The following is a 22,526-nucleotide window of genomic DNA, read 5'->3' on the forward strand; positions in this document are numbered from 1 at the left end:
GATGTAATTTTGGTTGATGTTTTTGGTGCTGGACATAGACATGGTGGCCACATGTCTGTGTGGGGATTAGATGGTGAGTGAGTTAGTTTTGGTTATGGTGCATGGGGTCTCCTGCAGGGAATGACTGGTTTGTTCTTCCATTGTTGTGTCCTTCAGCGGGTTCTGTAGCTGAGTGGGGTTCAGGCTTTGGGGGAGGGCCTGTGATTGAATTTTAGTTTCTTGTGTTTTCCATTTAAGACCTTGGTTAGAATTTGTGGTGTAGCGGATTGGCTCAGTTGAGAATGGTTTCTCAGCTGGTATGAGTTTTGTTTTGGTAACTATTCTGGTAATATTGCAATTGTGATGGGTCTCTACCATGGGTGTTGTGTTGTGCTAGTGGAAGAGAGGGAGATATGTCATAATCTGTGCTGGGCCTGATTATGGATATGAGTGTTGTGATGGTCTGGTGATGTCACTGACATTCTAGGTGGAGTGTTGGTGTGGTGATGTCACTGGGACTCTGGTGTCAGTTGGACATAATGTGCTGGGCTGGATGGATGCCCCAGTGCTTTCTCTACTTATGAACAAGAGAAATAAACCTACATGTAAACTACTTACCTTCTGGTGTTCTGGTTCTGTGAAGGAGGACTAGTTTACCTCATATTGCCACTGTAAACCAGCCATTGGCTCTGTCATTTTGTATTTTGTATCTGGCTGTACATGCATTGAGTTTTAAAGGAAACGAGCATTGTCCAGGCCAATGGTATTTTGTACTGCCACTGTAAACCAACCATTGTGCTCTGTCATTTTGTATCTGGCTGTACATATATTGTGTTTTAAAGAAAGTAAGCATTGACAAAGCCAGTAGTTTGTGTTTTTGTATTGGCATGGTAAAGTTAAAATGTAATGGTGGTGGTGACGCTATATCAACTTGGTTCATGACTCTTCATTTGAAAAAGAAAACAAGCATTGACAAAACCAATAGTTTTAAGTCTTTTATATTAGTGCTACAAAATCACCCTTTGCCTATAAACCGTATTCATATAGAGCTGCTGTGCCCGCCTCTATTTGCACTCTATATCAAATGATATATATGTTTAATGTTCCTAGCCATTGAAGCTAACTGCCTAGCCCGTGTCATTAAAAGGATAACATCATGGCATCATCTACACTATCAATAAAATGTATATCCATTTCCTATAACATTAATGGCCAAACCCCGCTCCGGCGTCATCGCTGCGTCACTCTGGAAAACCGTAAGTTCACAGTCCCTGTCTTCAGAGCTCACTTTGCCCTCAATAGTTGGCCAAGCAGTACCGTTGCCAGCTGCTCCAGTGTTTACTATATTCGCTTTATATCAAATTGATATAAAAAGTATAGCCACTTTATATCAAATATACATTTTATATCAAATTGATACAAAAAATAAATGTATTTTTATATAAAATATATACAAAAGTTTATATCAAAACCCTATCAAAAGTAAGGCGGGATTAAAGCTGAAAGCACAGGTCCTGTCCACCTGTCAAAATTGTGTGTGTGTGTTCTTGTGCGCGTGCAATAGAACACGAGAAGATGCAGAGATTGGGAGTGAAGAGAATGTCAAGGGGAGTAAAAAGAGACCAGTGAAGTCAGAGAATCAGAAAGGGATGGAAAGGAAATCTGCAGGTCATCTGCATAGAAGTGGGAGGAAAGATTGGAGGATGATTTAAGAGGGGAACGAGAAAGGGTGTAGAGAGAAACCGTCCTTCAAAAAATCAAGTCCCTTTTTCGTTGACCCCAGCATGGGAATTCATTGACGGAAATAAGAAAACCCCCAGCTTCTGCTTGCACCTTTATTCTCGGTTTGAAACTCATGTCAAAGTAATGTGTGTGGTGCAAGGGGAGTGGTGGGGTGTTTTAAAGTCCCTACAGAATGCTTCTTTTTTCATGCCTGTAATCCAAACTGTCCAACATTAGGCATTTATCAGGCACATGGGAGCAGCAGCCGAGTTTGCTTTCATTGAGCAATTATTGAGCTGTTGAAATAATTTTTTGCCTTTTTATTTCTTTTACTCTTCCGTGATCTGAGGAATTAGTGACCACAAGTTGCCTAGTACTCATTTCATTGGCAACCTTAATGAAGTCTGATGGGCAGATGATTGGGTGTTGCTGTTAGTATGAAGGTGTATGCTTGCTGGAAATATTTCATGGAGTTATTTACCTGCATTATAATCAGGGTATTATAACCCTTCGTGAGACAATAAGCTGCTATTTCTGTTTAGAAAGCTTAGGATGAAAGTCAACCAGTTGTCAATGATGTGATTGATTGCACAGATAGTCACAGACACTAATGGCCTGCAGTGGCAGAAACAGCTTGGAGTCACCAGTGGCCGTACTAATACATGGGCGCACAGACCGCGTATGTTGTCATTCATTAACTGGGGGCATTTTTTAGTGGGGCTAAAGTGAGGCAGATATCCTACACCCAAGTGCACGTTGATAAACTCCCAAAAATAATGTGAAATAATCCCTCTAAGTAAACCGGAGTATATTCACTGAGCATGTGCATGAATACAGAGTAGTCTCCAAAGAAACGAGCCCAAGGACCAGAAAGCCTGGCTTCCGATTTGAACATGGCGCAGAGAGAGGGTGGGTGGGTCACCATGGTGCAGTGCAACAGGTGGCTGGTCTCAGAGGAACTAGTATGGAAGCCACAGAGATAGACTGTCACGGCCATTTAAGATAGAAAGGCCTTTACTAATCTCATCTCTTTAAGGTGTCTGCCTTGTTAATGTTTGCTGCTGCGCCTTGTTTTTCGCCCTATGTGCAGAAGAGGTCTCCTCTAGAGTTGGGAGGTCTATTACCAACTCTACCATAGAGCATTGCGCAAGCACTGCAGTGATCTCCAAAGGTTTGAACGCTGAGACCTGGGCGGCTTTCACTCCCCATGACAGGAGAGACTGAGAGGACAAGCATAACTCAACGACTCGGCTTTATTCCTGCCAGGGCCCCTTTACAATCCTCTGGTGTCGCCACAGACCCAGAGGTTCCGCATGTAAATGATGAGGCAGCAATTGGCATTACCCACCGCTATCTTTCTGTTTCAACAAATGTGGCTTTGCCTGCAGACTGTGCATTTCCCTCTTGGGGATAGCAGGAACATATAAGCAATCTGCCCCGGCTAGAAGTAGTGACGTCCTCTGTAGCATTGCACTGAAATGGGGATATGGCTGAGGCAACATTTTTCACATTTTAACGTACGACAAATGCACTTTTGATTAATGTATTATGTATTTTAAAATATTCCAATGTTTTTTCTTTGCCCAGTATCCTACCCAGGTCGCATTACTCGGCTTACTTTACCTTTGGACCAAGGATTGTGAAGGTGCTATTCTAGAGATGAAGCAGGACCGCAAGGCTCTGCCCAACGCAATCAAAAAGTACTCGGCTATGGTCAACCGGCTTTCGGCCATTTTGTCTAAAGGCACCTGGAGAGTCACAGAAGAACCCATCAGTCACTGTCAGAAGCTGAAACTGGAAAATATGATCATGGTTTGTAAACCTTCATCCAATACATTGTTAATGTACTTGGCCTTTATTGAGCAAGAACATGTGCACTTCTCATATATTGCCAGCACAATTCAAACGGAATAGCATAGAAATTCATTTCAACTCTTTTGTGGTAGCAATCAGCGTCAGTGACAAGCTATGAATGGCATGTAATTGTTGGTACTTCTAGCTCTGGTGTGCTTGCAGAAATAGGATCCACTTCTATAGAGTAAAGACATTTGCTGAACTCATGCAAACTTGGTGCATACAAAGGAGCAGCTGCGAGATAACGTGAACGCAAAAAGAAATGATAAACGGCAAAGGATAGCGTTATGGATCACACATCATTTTTATGCATTGAAGAAATTAATGCAACATTCAAGGGGTGCCCTTATGGAAATAGAGGCATCATTTCTGCCGCTTTTTACCATTAGTACATAAGGATAAAACACATTAACAAGGGTTCAAATGCATCACCACCAGAAAGCCCAATGCAGAAAAAGAGTAATGCCTGCAAATTGTGGTCATTACAACCAGAAATGATATTAGCTCTGAGATAAACCGGGTCCAACGTCATCAAATCCGGCTGATCAACCTGTAAAGCATGCAGGTCAGGGCGGGCCCTAAACAGGTGATAGTGTTGAGGTTTTGAGTCCCACTGGGACCAGATCCACGCCAATTGACATGATGTCTGGTATGGCTGTTCCTTTGTTTTTTTTCTGCCAGCATACATTTTTACTATTGGTCCTATTTATTTTAATGAAAAATCACAAATATATGTTTCATCAATGATATTTTTACTATACTACTGTGTATATACCACCAGCCATAATGCAATACTGCTAGTCTGAATGTGTTAGTAAGGTACTGCCACCAGGATTTTCACCAGGCATAACCATAATCCCAACGAAACAGTTATTTACCACCAGCGGGATTTCTCCTGTAACAGAAAACAAGATGTTTAGGGTGACAATGCAAAATGTCAACAGCAACATACATTTTCAAATTAGCCTTTGCTTCTCTAGGGCAATATGTGTAGGTCGGTGTAAAGCGTGAGAAGTAGGGCTGGCCTGGTGGGATTGCCAGTATTTTTTTGTCATCAATTCCTGCGCAACTATGCAGCGCATTCGAATCCACGGCGATGTAGGCCGTTAGCTTGCTTATTTGCTCAAAGAGTTGGTACAGACAGTGTTTTTGGTAATTGTATATCCTGAAGTACTTTTTTAGTATCATTTTTGGGTTTCTGTATTTGCATATTATTGAAAAGTGTTCTGAAAGGATACAGAGGTGGCATGTTAGTATTGAATATTCATAAAATGGAAATGTATAATATATAGGCTCTGATGGCCCTGTGGTACTTGAGGATATGCCCAAGGAAAGGAGCGCTTACATTGTTTTGCTCCCAGCGATCTTTGCCGTTGGCATTTTTGTCAGTGTTTTCACTGCTGCGGTTTTTCGCTGCATTTTTCTTTTTTAAATAAATAAACTTGTTGTGTGTTTGGGTTAGGGGATTGGGTGGCAGGGTGAGGTGGTGGGGGTCGGTTAGACGGAGTGAATACGCAACGGGAAAAATGGCACCGACACAAATAGCTGCCAAGGAAAACACGGGAAACCGGAAGGAGCGTTTTGCCAAGAGCAAGCAATCAATAAACCATACATGATTCAGTGAAGTCCGTCATGTACCGATTTCCGGTGGCTGAACAGCCTGTGCAGGTGCATGGGGAGGAGCTAAAGTTACGAAGGGAAACAGCCAAAATATCTTCAGCAGCTTTTATTTCTGAGGGGATATCATAAAACATCCAGTGGCAAGTCAGCAGAGGAATGTTAAACAATGCAGGAAACATACATTCCTTGTGAATGAGTCCCGTTTTGGAGTAGGTTCAGAGGGGGACAAAGGCTGAAGATGGCTCATCAGTGCTTGGAATGTAAATGTACGAAAAAAGTGATATTTCTGAGGAGTCATTGGAGTAGGAAGGGGGATGTCTGTGGATGGGACAGGGTGGCCGAGGTGTCTCTTCTGTACCACAAGGTGACAGGTGAGCTATGAAGCGAGTAGTGAGATGTGGAGGAAAGATGGAGGGATGAGAAGGAGGTATTGGCAAGTTGGGTTTATGACAGATTCGCAGAGGTCCTCTTCCCAACACAGGAGGCAATGGTTGGTACTGGCAGTAGGTGCCCTTCATTCGCTCTTGGTGAACCATCTCTACCTTGAAAGATGGTTAACAGAAAGGGAAAGTAGGAAGTTACCAAAATCCTCTAGTCCTCCATCGTTCTGAGCAGAGATGCGCAGGGGTTTAATACATTCCGGCTGTTGGTAGCAAAGAGAAGATTTTCTCTCCTCTGGCGGTTGGTGTGGTAGTGAATTTTTAAAATCCTAGTTACTCCTTTATGGTTTTGTTGCACCTGGGTTTGAAGGTTGACACCCCATTCCAAAGCATAGGCAGAGAAAATAGTAAAAACAAAGAGGTGATGGCTGGAAGGTTTAGAATGAATCTTAATCTCTGGCATTGCTCTGGGCAACCCTCCAGACCATCGTTCTTCGCCTGCCAAGCCATTACATAATGGGAAAGACCATATGCAAATCAGGCTTGGCCCCACCCCAAAAGGGGCAGTCCAGCCCGAACTGCTAGGTCTCATCCCTTCTGCACAAGACCACAAGCATCCCCAAACATGTTTTGGCCTTGTTGGGCCTCATCAGTGAGGAGTAGCTTTGGTCTCTAGGCCCAGCAGGCATGGGGCCCACGTCTGGGCATACCCGTCCCACTCGAGGTGACATCGCAGAAACAAAGAGGTGATGGCTGGAAGGTTTAGAATGAATCTTAACCTCTGGCATTGCTCTGGGCAACCCTCCAGACCATCGTTCTTCGCCTGCCAAGCCATTACAGAAGGGGAAAGACCATATGCAAATCAGGCTTGGCCCCAACCCAAAAATAGTGGCGTAGGTCTTCCTCTTCTTTGGTCAGTGCTTGTGGGCCACAGACCTCGTTAAATGTATTCTGTGACCTGGGACACCATGTTTCATTACTGGTTGCTTGATTACTTTGTTTGAAGTGAACCAAGACAACTATTCCATGTGTAAGTCAACGTCCTGGTCTGGGACATGGTGTTCCCATGTGACGTATTTACAGTTTCATCAGAGAAGGCCTAATTCTCCCATCCTGCAGCAAGTGCAGTTCAGACAAGAAGGGCCCCCTTTTCCCAGAGAGGCAGAGAAGCTGCGAATATCCCTAAGGACAACAGTACTGTACAGATAAACTGCTACCCTTTGGATGACTTATATGAAGCAGGTACCATAGAGAAGGCTTGAGAAACTCCAGAAAGACAGACAGCATCCTAGCATTAACCCATCCCGAGCCGATAATCCCATCCTGCCCTCCAGATGGGCACCTTTATGAGCTCCAGACAATTGATCCTGCAACATCGAAAGGCACTTACCAGGTCTTCTGGTCCATTATTCCCATCTCATCTAAAACATGTATTTCCCATGTCTCTTGGGATTGGTATGATGTGATAAGTCATTTATAACGTGCCTGTAAACAAGTGTTTCTAGGCGCGTCAAGACAAGGAAGGGTAGACAGAGGGAGGACAAAACTAACGATCTTACTAGGCCTTGTGTCATTCAGATCGTGCAAGTACGAGGGGGAGGAAAGAGGAGAAGTACCAGTGGGGAGGAGGGAGAGTGCAGTGGCAAGACATCATAAGTACTGCCCGGGGGTGGCTCATGTAAGTGCAGTGAGGCAGGGGACAGTAGGGTTGCAGATACAGTCCCTGTGTGGGTGGGAGGCCCGGCGACAGTGCAAGGGGATACTGGTCATGCAGGAGCCTGGTGCCCGTGAGGTTCAGTGGATGCCCAGGTAACCAGTTAGTGCAGCAGACAGGAGAATCAGCAGGGGGTGGCGGGAGAGAGAGAAAGCAGAAGCGAAAGGAAGGTCCTGAGTTGCTTCCGGAACCTTAGGTGGTCCTGCTCAAGTTTGAGAGAGGCAGGATGGCATTTCCACACTCTACCTGGAGAAGCGCCTGGCCTTCATAGAGTTGAAGATGGATGAGCAGAGGGTGCAAGAAGGAAGATGCTTAGGAAGAGATAGTTGGATGTAGTGTGGCCCTTGGCCCCAGAAAGCCTTGTGTATGATGCAGAGGGTGTTGAACTTGATCCTTGCAGCCACTGGGAGCCAGTGGAAAGATTTCAGGGCTGGACAGATACGATCCCTGGGCTTGAGGTCAAGAACAAGTCTCGCAGTCCTGTTCTGGATTAGTTGCAAATGGCGAAGAGTAGAGGCAGGCAGATTTAGAAAGAGGCTGTTACAGTAGTCCAGCCTAGAATGAACCAGGGCTCTGGAGGCAGTGAGCATCTGGGGGAAAATGAGAAAAGGAAGAATACCTTTGAGGCGGTGCCAGTGATAGTGTGACTTCTTAGAGACGTCAGAGATGTGAGGAGAGAAGGAGAGACTGGAGTCGAAGATGACACCAAGGTTCTTCGCCTCACAAGAAGGTGCGGGTAAAGGGCCCAGGGTGGGCGGCGAGAGGGAAAGAGGGAAAGCGGGAGCAGGGGTCCCATTGAGAAGGATCTCCGTCTTGCTGTCATTAAAGCAGTGATTGTTGGAGGCACACCATTCCTGAATCGCAGATAGTCAGTCCGGTATGAGCGAGAGAGCAGAGGAGGCTGAGGGGTGCCTGAAGGAGAACTGAGTGTCATCTGCATAACAGTGAAAGTTAGAACATAAGGTTGAGATGAGGTGGGCCAGAGGAACCAAATAATGGTTGAAGAGCCAGGGTGAGAGGTTAGAACCCTGGGGAACACAACATTTAGAGAGAAAGCTGGGGGAGAGAAAGGGTATCAGGTAATATTATCCCCATAAATAATGTTGCCATACATATGGTCGTCGGGAAACGGCATAGGCAACATTATTTATGTGGATAATTTATGGGGTAAATGGGAGCGGGAAATGCGGAGGCGGCCCCCGCTCCTTTAAAAAAATATGGGGGTTACAGGGGTGTCCACCGCAGGTTCCATGGGATAATATCGCTGCAAAAATGGCGCCATTCTTGTATGGTGATATATATGTAGGGACATTATCACATGGAATCAGAGAAAGGACTCAAGTTGGACCTCGGAGGGTCAATCGGAGAGAAAGGTGGTCAAACAGGCTAGGCCTGAACCGTGATGCCCAGGTCGTCACGGAGATGATTAATTCTGTGTCCATGAGTTGTTAGCTAACAAAACAGTTCTGGGTAAAAGATGGCTGCAGTGTCCCAATTCCAGCTATATCCTCCTCAGGCGAGGGCCTTAGGCCTCACCCCCTATTACAACTTCCATTGCAGAAGAATGCTCTAATATTTGGTTTTAACTGGTGAGAACCTTTGGCATCGAGCAGATGTCCCTGCTCAAGTAACCGGGAGTTGGCTGAAAGTTTGATGTCAGCACTTTACGTGCGTCTGCGTAGTTCGATATAGTTAAAATGAATAGCAACCAGCACTACCTTGTGTCAATAGAACATGGGATACCCTATCCAGAGTCCTCTGTGATTTAAAGAAAAATATGAAATACTAGGTGCACATAATGCCATCACAGTGAAGGTGTAAAAACATGTTTTTCTTTTATACTGCACGCACTTCCTTGTTTTCTTTTGCCAAGGAAGTTCATTTAAGACCCACCCCACTCCTGGTTCATGATGCCTCACTTTCCTCCATGGTAACAGTATTATTATAATTAATGTCTTCATTATTTTACCAACCTTTGTTTGACTGGGGGTCTGCGTCCTTCCACAAGACAGCCTAACAATGTTTGGACAAATTGACCATTGAAGGTATTAAGCATGAAGAACAACAAGAGGATTACAATGGTGTATAGATATCTATATCAATAGAAAAACACACACGATTTACAAAAAGACATCTGGGCCATGGAGACAATGGAAGAATCCACAACAACAGAAGAGCTTATTAATGGACAGACAAGCCCTAAGTGGGGGGAAACATACAAGAGGAAACACTGTAACCACTTGCTGCGGAGGACTCGGAAGGGATGTACTCCAAACTTTAAGTTCAAGAAAATGCATTAAGAAAAACAATGAGACTATATATTTGACAAGCACAGTGGTATTTTGGACGACAACCCATAAAAGCCATTTCCCTCATGGACAATTAAAAAAATAACTAATCCATTACAGTCAATTGAAAGGACATACTTTATGCCACAATTGTTGACTACTAGCCTTCATCAACCAATTTATAGCCATTATTTTATGGAATCCAGATATGAGTAATGAACTACTTGTACCACGTACTTGTGTAATTCCTTTGACCACATTTCACAGCGCCCTCCTCTGGAAGCTGAATGTACTGCTGACCAAAATACTAATTGAGTTTGATATATTTGTTGTGCCTAAAGAGTGGCACAGAGAATTGATTTATTATCCACTTTAAAGTGCTCCAGTGCCTGCCCACAACTGGTCTGCCCTGAGGAAAGCTACTAAATACATCAATACAATTCCCCTGTGCACCTTTCTGGTTTATACATGTGGTACATTTCTGTTGTATGTTTGTGGTATTGTTTTCCACGTGAGCAATGTTATTTGCACTGCTTCAGCATTTGTATTTTGACTCCCTGCAGGTGAAGGAACTACTGTGAAAAAATGTAATACATTAACCAAACCGTGACTGCTATTTTCCACCATTCCTTCAGCTCCACCAACCTGTTCCCCTCAAATTGAACCTTTTTGTTATTGAGGGCAAACATTAAACCACAATTACAGCAAGACAAACCTCCGTAATGTACCGCCTGCCCACTCACATAACTACAACATTGAAAGTATTTCCCAATACCATTAAAGCAGAAAACAATATCCCCCAAAGCGCCATCAGCCAAGAGGGGCAGATCGAGGGGAGAGAGAGGGCTCAAGGAAATTGCTCCCGTTAGACATAGCATTACCCAGGAATATGACTAAAAATAAGGAGTCAAACCTCAAAATCCTAAGGCCCATTAGTGTAACCTCTGGCCCCCGGATGCAATAAATACAGGACTGTTTGGTTCCCTGGCTGCTCAAAAGAACCCTACATGGCAGCTCCTACCGATTCCTGTCAACCAGACACTCCTGAAAAGAGCTAACTGTTGTCAGGTCAGTAAATATGGATGTTTTCCCATTATTCTTTCAATGTAGTTGCGTATGCGACTGTTGGAGAGACTCCTCTCCTCATCAGATCACCCCTGATTGCTGTCAATTTCCACAGCCTATCCACAGCCTATCCATTGAATGCCTCGTTAGGTCTGGCAAGAGGAGAGTCCTTTGGCTTTCAAACAGATGCTCACTTGGCTTGGGGCCTTGAGCAAGTGACCAGTGACTCTAGGATCTGGGAACTTCCCCATAATGGTTCCCACAGTATCCTCTCCTTCTCCAACACATATGCATGGCAGACTATCTGTCTTATGAAATCATTATATAAATCACTGGGGCTAGGCCAGATTGATATAGCAAGGCCTGTTGCCCAAGGAAATCTTCTGCAAATTCCAGAGGTCATCAGTCCCAAACTGGGTTGGAAATCCCAGAATTCGGATCTTGGTTATCCTTTTTTTTGTCTTCTAGACAGACAATTCAGCAATTAGCCTCCCCTATATCATGGGTCACACGCCTGTAAAAACCACCTGTGAAGGCATATGACCGCCTCCCACCACTAGTCCTTCTGCCACCTTCAGCAGATGTTTCACATTGGTGAGTGAGACCTGGAATCTGTGCCACATTCCCAGGCAGTCCTTTCAGCATCACCTCCTTTGTGGACAGTGTGGCTTCCATCCAGTTCCTCTTAGCATGGGGCATATTCAGGAAGTTTAGCAACAGTCTCTCACCAGCTGATACAAGTACCTTACCACTGCATGGCTGGAATAGGTCAGAGCCAGTGTGGTGCCTCTGCAATTTGCTCCTGCATGCACTGTATATGTCCCATTCTAATCTGATGTTATAGTTATAATAATTATAATTGTGCTACAATGTAGAAGTAGCAATCCAAAGGGGATCACTAGAAACAATCTCTGCAATTTATGAGATGATCTTCATGGAGAAGAGCAGGGATGCACACATCTGCGCTTGGGCATTAACCTTTAACCGTTGCTCTATGTTCCACAGCCGAGTAGCTTTCAATAGCAAGGAGCCTGACCAGGATGGTCCATGGCACACACCCTGCAATTTATCTTCCCCCAAGCAACCATTGGTGCCACATCTTTAGAGGCCTTGCTCACCTCCAGCAGGTCACATCTCGGACCTCATCTAAGCTGCGGCATGCTTTCATCTGCAAAACCTTGGAACATTATCAATGGTCCAAGGGGAGCAATTCCTCTATGTCATTATGGACACTGAAATGCGTCTTTGCCACTGAAATGGAGTCAGCTGTCACTCATCTGAATCAGACCCTTTTGTGTTGTTAGTTTGCAGCCCTGAATGATCACGCTGGGCAGCACTGGAGGCCCCAGCAGCTGAACTGAGCCAGAGTTCTGAAACCGAGTTACCTTCCTAGAACCTAGCCAGCTTGGCCATCCCCCTGGTCATTCATTTTTATTTTGTTGAGTTTCTGTGTGCCACATGCCACAAAGTTCCCATTTTAGAGTGCATATTGATCATAGGTGTGAGGGAGGGAAAATAACAGGAAGCCAGAGAAGAGCAGTAGGGAACAGAGACCTTGAAGGTGAACATATTGTTATTCAGAAACCATGCGCAACAGGTGGATTGAACAACCATGCCTTCAGTATTCTTCTGAACATCAGCTGAGCTGGTGCACGTTGGAGGGTAGGCTGGAGGGAGTTCCTCAAAGATGAGCTTTGGTAAGGGATGGATTTACCTCGAAAGCATTTGTAGATATATTTGTGAGTATCTAGCAGGTTTTGGGAAATCAACGGTAATCGTTTGGTTGGCGTATACTAAGAGAACCATTTGGTGAGGTCGACAGCTGCAAGGCCACAGAAGGTTTTATGCTGAAGGCAGAGTGGAATGAACCCAATACATTGCTTCCAAGACAGGCCGTGTAGTAGTATCTTTAGTGCTGTGGGGATGTGATCTGATTGCTTTAGCCCAAAGGCTAGGCTGTCGGCATAATTGTGAGTTGTTTCAAGCCCATGCAAAGCTGTATCAGGTATCCTGTCATAGATCGCATTGCGGTACTCGAAATGTGACATAGGAAAATGCAGGTCCCAGGGTAGTTTTATAAGAGTGGTGCAAGTGAGTGAGAATACCCAAAATAGTCAGAGGTGGTAATAGGCCGAATTAGTCACTGCACTCACTTGCTCTACAAATGATAGTACTACATGGGAGGTGACTACCCGAGTTACATATGTCTAGCTTAGGCACAGGGGACATAGCCACTAGTGATGGCCAGCTAAAGGGGGAGAGAACCAACCAAGGTGTGGATCCACTGGGCCTTCGAACACGACCTCTGTCCCTGAGGTTTTTAGAGGGAGGTGGTTTGTGTCCATCAACTCCTTCACTTGCATGACACAGTCTGCGATAGACTGGGGATTCCTGTAAACCTTGTGGTAGCCATTCAAGAGGGTATCTTTTTTTCACAGATTGTATTCCAATAATTATTAACCATATTAAAGTGTCTGTAAACCAGCGCACCAATGCTTTCCCAGCGTGTGTGTGTTAATTCAGTGAAATGTGCAATAGCTATGGCACCATAGGAGGGGCGCAGTTACACGGAAGTCAACGGGTTCCAAAGCATGACACCTAAAAAGCTTAATCCCTGAAATAAATACTAAATATTATGAGCTGTACCTAGCTGCAGAGGAAGGAAAGAGAGCAAAGAAAGTAGGTTATCACAAAAATACAGAAATAAGAGGACGAATACGAATAAACCAAAATGCAAATGTGACTGCTATTTTTAGGCTACCTCATTCGAGGGATGTATTTCAGTTTATTGTTTCATTTCCCTGAAGGGGGAATTTAACCTACCTAATAGAATTCCCTTCTGTCTCGGTTGTGTCACCTTAACTCATAAATGGCAGATACAAAAGGGTTCCATTTAATTTGTAAAACCCGTGATGTATGTTACTTTTATGATTAGCCATCTCTGTCGCCTTTTCTATTTTCTTTTTTTTTACAGTGATGTTCTGCCATTGCAAAAACTGAATTTAAATTGAAAAAAGTTGTTGGTGCAATTTCACATGCCACAGATGCAAAGAATAATATCTTATTATTTTGTTGATGAAAAGAACAGTAGGACCATGAAATAAGCCTTGTGTTAGATATTGATTAGCAAACCAGGACAAACAGTCTGATTAGATATCCATACGTTACAAAAGAGGGTCTAACCCCATTCAGACGCACCTGCCTTTTTTCACAAGGCTATGCCCACAGAAACGGTGCCCAATGCAATCTAGCTCTCTATTTTAGTCATGGAGGGATTGGAGTAATGGCTAGGATTTAGCTCAGTTGAGATAATCAACTCAAGAGGTTCAAAATAAAAGGTGGAAGATTTAAATAACAGGTGCCATGAGATTCATCCTGGGTCTCCCTTTCTTTAGGGCTGTCGCCCACAGACAACCGCTTTTTAAGGTGAGCGTGCCTTGCTGTGCTAGATTCAGCAGTCACTGAGAGTCTACTCCTTTTATAATCTCTACTTTTCTTGTTGCTATTTGCATATTTGTTCGGTGGAGTTTGACAGTGTTCCTCCTGTCCAACGTCAAGTGGTGGTTCTTCAGAGGCCTACAACGGTGGACTGTCACTTGGAGCCTCTTTGAGCCCAGAATGCTGTGCTTCCCCTTCTCGCGGTCCTCCTACTGCTCTGTGCCTTAGGAGTTTGTCCCAACCCCTTCTACTTCTAACTGCTTTCCAACCAACCCGGTTTCTTTCAGACTATTTGTGTCAGTCACCCTGTCCTTTCTTGGGGTGTTCTCTGTCTAAGTATCTCCTTCAATGCCTTTTGCCTTAATCCTCATTCTTTCTTCTTCATACCGTTCTCCCTTTTTTCTGATTTATTACCATCCCAGGTGACCCTCAGCCTTCTCTTCCTTCAGCAACTCTCTGCTTATCCTTTCCTCTTCATCCCTTTCAGGGAATTACTCCTTTAAACAGCTTTCCTTGACAGCCGTTTCCGAGATGGCTAGGCCTCTACCTGGCCATGATTGTGAGAAAGACCGAAGCCTGATTGGGGAAGACTGTCTTGGCTGGGATCTGGAGCTTGATAGAAGATTCTAAACTACCTTTTATCTGCACAGCTTGGGGAATGTTCACTTTTTGGATCTCTAAATAAGATTTAAAAAAAACATTGATAAAATGGTGTATTCCTCAAATTTTGCAGAGGGATCTTCGTGGGACATGATCTTGAAGAACTGGTGGGGATTAGCGTTTGTAGAAGCCAGGACCTTATAGCCGTTTTTTGTTGGAACGTTGTCTGCTTAATGATTTATGGAAGAAAGCAAGGTTCAGTAGTGCTTGGCATAATCAGGAATTATGTAGGAAAATTGAGCAACATAGTGATTTCATTTGAATCATCAGAGTGGACGGTACGGAGGGTACAGGTCAACTCTCACCTCCTCGGTAGCAGAAGGGAGTGCGCTGCTCAGCCCCCTGAACTGGGGCAGGCCCCTGAGGTGCGGCTGAGAACGACCAGCCGGAACACCCCAAGCAGCGCAGGCCTACAGGCCGGCGAGAGCATGATGCTGTGCAGGCCCCAAACTGGGACTGTCTTACACAGAGTGCCAGGGAGTGCCCAGCCAGAACATACAGATCTGCATGGGCCTGGGAGGGAGACGGCTCTGCCTGGTAGTGACAAGGAACTACACCCATGCATGCCCGAGAGATCCCACTTATAGTGGGAATGTGTGCAATTGAAAGTGAAAGAGCACAGTAAAAGCAGAATTAAAGCCGGGGCCCGATAGAAACAAAGACAAGGAATACAGGAAAATGCCCAGAGAAGCCAGTAGCATTTGAGGTTGCCCAAATGCAAAGAAGGGAAATGGAAAAAAGGAAAACAAGGTGCATAAATTCAGCCATGTACAATGTAAAATGGGGTTACTTAGCTAGGATAAGAAAAGGTATGCCCAACTGTGAAGGAGGACCTTCAGGAGCAGATGTTCATACTCAAGGAAGACTCCAAAATCAAATATTCTTCAGACTCTTAAAGGAGGCTCATCGAGTCTAGAAGGGATTCAGAGGGTTGGAATAGAGAGGCTGAAGTTGCTACCAGGAGTCACAGGTCCAACTGATTTCTTCTCTATTTTAATCCTTACTGATGTCTTGAAGTAAGACAAGTGTCTAAGGTTAGTATTGTGTCCCAATCCCCTGTTCTTCCAGGGTCCCATGTGAGTGTATAATAGGACTGCATTGATGCACAAGGACGCTGTTTCAAGCGGTCTGAAGGGCTAGGGTCAGCTCCTACAGAACCTGGAGGGTCAAGTATTGATAATCCCTCTCTTCATCTTCTCTGCGCTCTGTTATCTTCTCTCCACTTTCTTTCCCTGCGTTCCCTTGCTTTCCATTCTGGTTACTTTCTTTCTCCTTCCTCCTTCATTGCAGCTTTACTTTCTGTGAACCTCCTCATAGATCTGCAACATCTTTTCCCCCTCGTGTCTGCACTCTGTCTTCTTTCTCTTTGGATCATAAACTCGCTCTCCTTGCAGTTCCCCCACACACTCTTTCTTGTATCTTTCTGTCCCTTCCTAACTGTTTTCTCCAACTGTATTCCTCTGCCTCATTCTGCCATCTTTCCTTTCTCCTCTCTTGTTGTTTGGGTTCTATGTCTTTGAATCAGGATCCTCCTCTGTTCTCCTGCCTTCCTTCATTGGCCCTCTATGTGCTCCCTGCTTTCCCCACTTTGCCTCTGCTTCGCCATCTCCCCTCTGCTTTCCTTAAGATTCTCTTTGGATCTTTCACCTCTTCTTTCTCGTTTCCTTATATCTTTTTCTTCCTCTCCGACTCCTTCTTTTTCCTACATCCCCTCTTTGCTTCCAACATACATATGCCACTCTGCTCTGCCACACTATCGCCTCTCCTTTGCTCCTTTTGCTCTCCTCTTGAGCTTCCTCTTCTGCACTCTATCCTTTCTCCACCACCTTCTATCAGACCTCTGTCCTCTCTTTTATCTCCTCTGAGTCTTCTCATTCACTTATTTCCCCCCTCTTTACAACTGATTTGTCTTTAGCCTTTCTGTTTTCCAAAATCTCAATTTCTCTCTCTGTTCCCACCATCTCCTCTGCACTCCTTTTCCCCACCTTCACTCTTCTCTCCTTCCTTGCTTCCTTCTCCATCTTTTTCCTTGTGGGTTCCATTATCCACCGGGCACCTTCTCTCACTGCCAACCGCCCCTTTTCCCATTCCTTTTGCCTCGATTGGTTCCCGAGCAAACTGACAGTGAACTTCTGGTAGCAGGATTCTATGACAAGACTGGAGGCGAGCATTATGCTTCAACTTCTTTAATTCACTACTCTTCAGCAGTTTCAACAAAACTCAAAAAACCATAACAAAACACTGAAAACAGTCTGAACAGACTTTTCTTCCTTTTGAACTACAATCCCCATAGTCTCTGTAGTCCATCACACTCCATGCTCAGTAATAACCACTTCCTGTTCCTGAGCTCCTCCTCTTCTTTTACTGCTCTTCAAGCAGATAAGTACTATTTCTGGTTATCTCCCTATTGTATGTGGAAATGTTTAGTTTCAGCATGTGTAGGGTTAGATACAGTGTTTGACAGGTCTGGTTAGACAGGGATGTTAGTTCAGGGATGAACATGAAGCTTTGATCTTCAGATCGTTTATTTTAATGTACAAACGTATGCAGCGCAGCGGCGCACCGTTCATAGCAACCGAGCGATTTGCAGCTCGAGTGTACTGCTAGCTCGTTCGTGCGAGCTGCCTTCCCCACGACTCGCGCGCCCCGTGCCATATGTCCGGCACATTAGGGGGGTCATCCCGCGATCGTGGTAGGCAAAAGCGGCTCATGAGACTGCACGAAGGTTGAACCCAACCCCCTCCCTCGCGGAGTCGGAGGCAGCGGGGAGTGCGAGCGCCGGGTAGTGGCCCCCTCCCTTGGGGAGGCAGAGTCAGCAGCGAGTGAGGAAGCGAATCCCCGCGGCTCCCGCCTTTGCAAGGGCTGGGCCAGCGAGTGCCTGCCTCCGTGTTCACATTCGTTCATGCGACACAGAGCAGAGCATGCGAAAGAAGCCGGGCCCAGCGGTGAAATATTATATTATTATTAAGCTACGAGGCAGCGGCCTCATTACAGGATCACATTCCGGCCATAAGAGCACGATCTAAAGCGCACACGACAAAAACGGAAAAGATTTCGATTCAGCAATCAGCTGTGAGAAAGCCTCACGAGGCATACAGTGACCAACGTTCCTCTAGCAAAGAGGACTTGAGGAGGAAAGCCCATACCAGGCACCTATAAAGACTATCTTCCATCCGGAGCAGCCACTAGAAGAAAAAAAAAATTAATAAAAAGAAAGAAAATATAATTATAATTATTAAGGATATAAAGAAGGGTCGGCAGTAAGACCCCGAACCACCTATAGTGAAAGGGCAGTGACACCCTAACGGGTACAGCAGGCACACAGCACCCTCTCAAGATGTCGGAGTTTGAGTGGAGTGAAGAGGAGCAGACATCAGATCTTGCTGCTAGCTTAAAACAGGTGCTGGGAAGTTCACTTATAGATTCAGTGGCTCCAGGGGTGAGACCCCTGCAAGATAGGCTGGAGTCCCTAGAGGCGATATTACACCAGCCCTTAGACAATGCCGGACGGAAAGAGAGCACGGCCGTGGAACCCTTGGAATCAGGGTCAATGGGGAGTACTAAGGCCCGGAAGAGGACAGCCCCTCTTGACCCCCAGGGCCCTTCGGATGGGGCAAAAGAGAAGGCCCCAGAGGTCGTTGACGCCTTCGCAAAGCTCTGTGAAGCATATTTGCGGCGTCAGACTGTGCCGGACCTCACGACCCCCTCTCCAGTGGAAGAAGATGGAGAAGAGGACCCAGGCTCGGAAGAGGAGCTGGAGGAAAGTGAAACTCCCTCTCAAGAGGAAGAGGAGGAGGTAGAAATCAAACCTAGCGGAGGGAAGAGAATCCGCAAAGAAAAGCACCTCGAAGAGGTGGAGGAGGACATGTTCGATCCGGACAGCATCCGGAACCCGAGATCCTTGGACTGGCAGCCCTCGCCAAGAGTGGCTCAATATATGACCAAGAGGTTGCGAAAAGCGCTGGACAAAGAGGCTCGCCAGACACTGCGAGCGGAATGCCCAAGACCAAATCTCCCAGGGAAGGTGACCGAGACGCCAGAATAAGATCCCAAAATGCTGACTTTCGTTTTGAAAACTAGCAAAGACCCTCGTAAGGGTATCGATAGGTCTTGGAGGAGTTGCCCGGAGAAAGTGTTAGACCTGGCCGGACCTCTCGCGAAAATCATGGACCTGGCCGAAAGAGCTAGAGATACAGGGGAGGAAGTGGACCCCGACGCCCTAGCGGGCTGGGCGCAGAGAGCAGTATGCCTCCTAGGGAACGCGAACTGCGCCATCGCATCAGAATGCCGGAGAGGGCTTTTATTGAAGATAGATTCAAAGCTAAGTGATTTAGCTTCATACGAAGCCAGTGAGGCGGCTCAAGGACTCCTCTTCGGAGAGACCTTCGGCAAGGAAATGGGTCGCTTTGTGGGCATCTACACGTCTCTGGAGAAAGCGCAGGCTTCCATCCGGAAGATTTTTCCCAACCAAGTTTGTGGAGGGACCAGACGCCACAGGGGTCGCTCGACTGGTCGCAATCAGGGTGGAAGAAGACCCCAGAATCCCAGAGCCCAATACTGGGAGAATAGGCAACAGGACTCCTTCTTCCCATCCAGAGGACGCTTCCCAAGGGGTCAAAGGGGAAGAGGATCTGGTTGGGGACAAGGGTTCACTCAAGGTGAGAGCAGCGTATTATCCTCCAGTGGGGGGGAGAACGGGCATGTTCTTGAGAAACTGGCGCTAGCTTTCCAGCGATGCTTGGGTGTTACAAGCAATTGTGGGTATGCGCCTAGAGTTTGTACAGCCACCCGTGCAAGAGCGCAGGCCCCACCAGCAGCGTTTAGAGCGCGCAGAACAGAGACTTCTAGATCAGGAGCTACGTCTACTAGCAGCGAAGAACGCCATAGAAAGGTGCCCGGGAGACCCCGCATTTGTAAGCAATATGTTTCTGGTGCACAAGAAAGAGAAAGTGCGACCAGTTATAGACTTAAAGGAGCTGAACAGTTGGATAGTGTACCGCCATTTCAAGATGGAGGGCATCCATCCGCTCCGAGACTCACTCAGAGAGAGAGATTGGTTGACGAGGCTAGACCTGAAGGATGCATACCTGACGATCCCGATAGCAGGGGAGTTCAGAACTTTCCTAGCTTTTCGCTGGAAAGGACAGCTTTGGCGATTCAAGACTATGCCCTTCGGGCTTGCTTCAGCGCCATGGGCCTTCACCAAGGTGATGAAGCCGGTAGCTGCGGCAATAAGGGAGAAAGGAATAAGGTTGATCATTTATCTAGACGATCTCCTGCTACTAGCCGAGGATCGAGAGACCCGAAAAGTACCAGACAAGATGGGTCCTGGACCTGTTATCATCCCTAGGATTTCTAGTGAACAAGGAGAAATCAGACACCGAACCGGCGCAAAACCTGGACTTTCTGGGCTTCATCCTGGATACCAGGAAAGCGACGCTCGAGCTGCTAGCTCGGAAGATTCGCGACATCAAGAGGAAACTCAGAGGATGTCTGCAGAGACAGATAGTATCCTTCCGGACTCTAGCAAGGATTGTAGGGCTGTTAGCGGCTTCTATTCAGGCCATTTTCCCAGGACCGCTACATTATCGAGCACTGCAGAGGTTAAAGATAAGGCATCTGCAGCAAGGCCTGAGATACCACCAATAGGTGCCGTTAGATCAGGAATCCAAGACAGAGCTGGAATGGTGGTTACAGAATATGGACGCCTGGAATGGACGTGCCATTTTCGGAGACAGACCGGATCTGGTCATAGAATCCGACGCCAGCTGGCTGGGCTGGGGCGCAAGGTGCAGAGACCTGCAAACAGGGGGGAAATGGAGCGAAGAGGAACTCCGTTTACACATAAATTGCCTAGAGTTACTAGCAGGATTCTTTGCGATCAGAGCCTTCACGAAGGGGAGGATAAAATCTTCTGTCCTACTGAAGATGGACAACATATCGGCAGTGCGATACATAAATCACCTCGGTGGCACCAAATCCAGGATGCTAGCCGAACTAGCGAAGGACTTTTGGCACTTCTGCCTGCAGTCAGAGACGTCCGTCACAGCGGAATACCTTCCCGGGATGCTGAACATCATAGCAGACTGGAACTCTCGCTACCTCACGGATTCCAGCGATTGGAAGCTGGATCCAGCAGCGTTTCAGAGGATGACCGAGAGATGGGGACCAGTACACATAGACCTCTTTGCATCTCGGTTGAATGCCCAAACAGCAGAATACTTCAGCTGGAGGCTGGACCCGGGAGCTCGAGGGACGGATGCGTTCCTGCAAGAGTAAAATGGAGGTCCACACTACGCGTTTCCCCCATTTATGATGCTGAGCAGAGTTCTAGCGAAGTGTCGGAAGGAGACGGCGGAGTTGCTGTTAGTAGCACTGTGCTGGAAGTCTCAAGTATGGTTCCCGACTCTTATGGAGCTAGTAGCGGATTACCCGAGGATGCTCCCAGAAGGGGAGCACTTGCTCACTGAACCAGCTGGGTCGTATCACCCTCTGAGAGTGAGGGGGACTCTCCCACTCGTCGCGTGCAGGATATCAGGAGATGCTGGGCGTTGCCAGGCATTTCGTCTCAAGCTGCGCAGCTCATTGCAGAATCCTGGGCTCTGTCCACTAGGAGGAGCTACGACGCGGCTTGGGCCAAGTGGACGAGCTGGTGCAGAGGGAGAAGTGTTCATCCCATTTCTGCGCCTGTAGTGATGATTTTGAACTTTTTGGCTCATTTGTTGCAGGACGGGAAAGCGTTCTGCACCATAGGAGTGTACAGGTCCGCCATATCTGCAGGACACCACCCTATCGATGGAGTACCAGCAGGTGAACACCCAGCAGTGATTCGGCTTATTCGAGGAGCAAAATTTAGAGTGCCTCCGGAACCTCTTATAAGACCGTCTGGGATGTTATATCCGTTCTTAAGCTGTTGGAGAGTTGGCCCAGCAACAGATATTTATCTCTGAAACAGTTATCAGGAAAGTTAGCAATGTTGCTATGCCTAGTTTCTTGTAAACGCGTGTCAGACGTGAGAGCGCTGGAGGTAGATAGAAGGTTGTTCGGACCAGAGGGCGTGACATTTTCTATAGTGGGAAGAACTAAGACAGGGACTTCGTCAGTTCACTATCCATATTTCCTGAGCAGATCTAAATGGTGCGTAGCAAGCTGCGTGAAAGAATACGAGAGCAGAACGGCAGAATACAGAGCAGCGAATACTAAGCAATTGCTGATAGCGCGCAGAAAGCCCTTCAAAGGTGTATCCACAGCTACTATAGCCAGATGGGTTAAAGAGGTCATGCTTGCACCAGGGATATATGTGGAGAAGTATGGAGCGCATTCAGTGCGCGGAGCTATGGCGTCTAAAGCCTTTAAAACAGGAGTATCCCTTAGAGATATTATGTTAACAGCAGACTGGTCGAATGATCGAACTTTATTTCAAGCCGACCGAGAGTTTAGCGGTCGCAGTGTTGGGAAGCTTTGAACAAGCATAATGCTCGCCTCCAGTCTTGTCATAGAATGAAGATTACCCCTGCTATCTGTGCAGGGAGTAATATTTCTATTAAAGACTAGGGGGCGAGCATTAAATTCCCACCCAAGTTATGTATTGCACAGGATATTATGAGATTGCATAAAGTAATAATATGATGGTATCAACAATACATGGACACCACCCTGATTTTTCTGTTTCTATTATTCCTAGGAGAGGAGCAGAAGAACAATTGATGTAGGAGACTAGCAGAGGTAGTAGCCTGGAGTCGAGGAAGTTCAATATTCGGTTGGAATGGTTCGAGTCATTGCTAGTTGCAAGGCTTAGTGTGGAGT

At 46.3% G+C, this 22,526-nt stretch overlaps 1 protein-coding gene across 1 annotated transcript in view; it reads left to right on the forward strand.

Annotated features, from left to right (window-relative positions):
• Positions 1 to 22,526, forward strand: part of LOC138452855 (uncharacterized) — a 1,928,742-nt gene that overhangs the window by 1,051,999 nt on the left and 854,217 nt on the right. Inside the window, exon 43 of the mRNA XM_069605205.1 lies at positions 3,289 to 3,513. Coding sequence (XP_069461306.1) covers positions 3,289 to 3,513 — 225 coding nt within the window. The remainder of the gene's footprint in view (positions 1 to 3,288; positions 3,514 to 22,526) is intronic.

The sequence above is a fragment of the Ambystoma mexicanum genome, chromosome 4p, assembly GCF_040938575.1.
Source record: "Ambystoma mexicanum isolate Mex_15411 chromosome 4p, UKY_AmexF1_1, whole genome shotgun sequence".
Taxonomy (NCBI): domain Eukaryota; kingdom Metazoa; phylum Chordata; class Amphibia; order Caudata; family Ambystomatidae; genus Ambystoma; species Ambystoma mexicanum.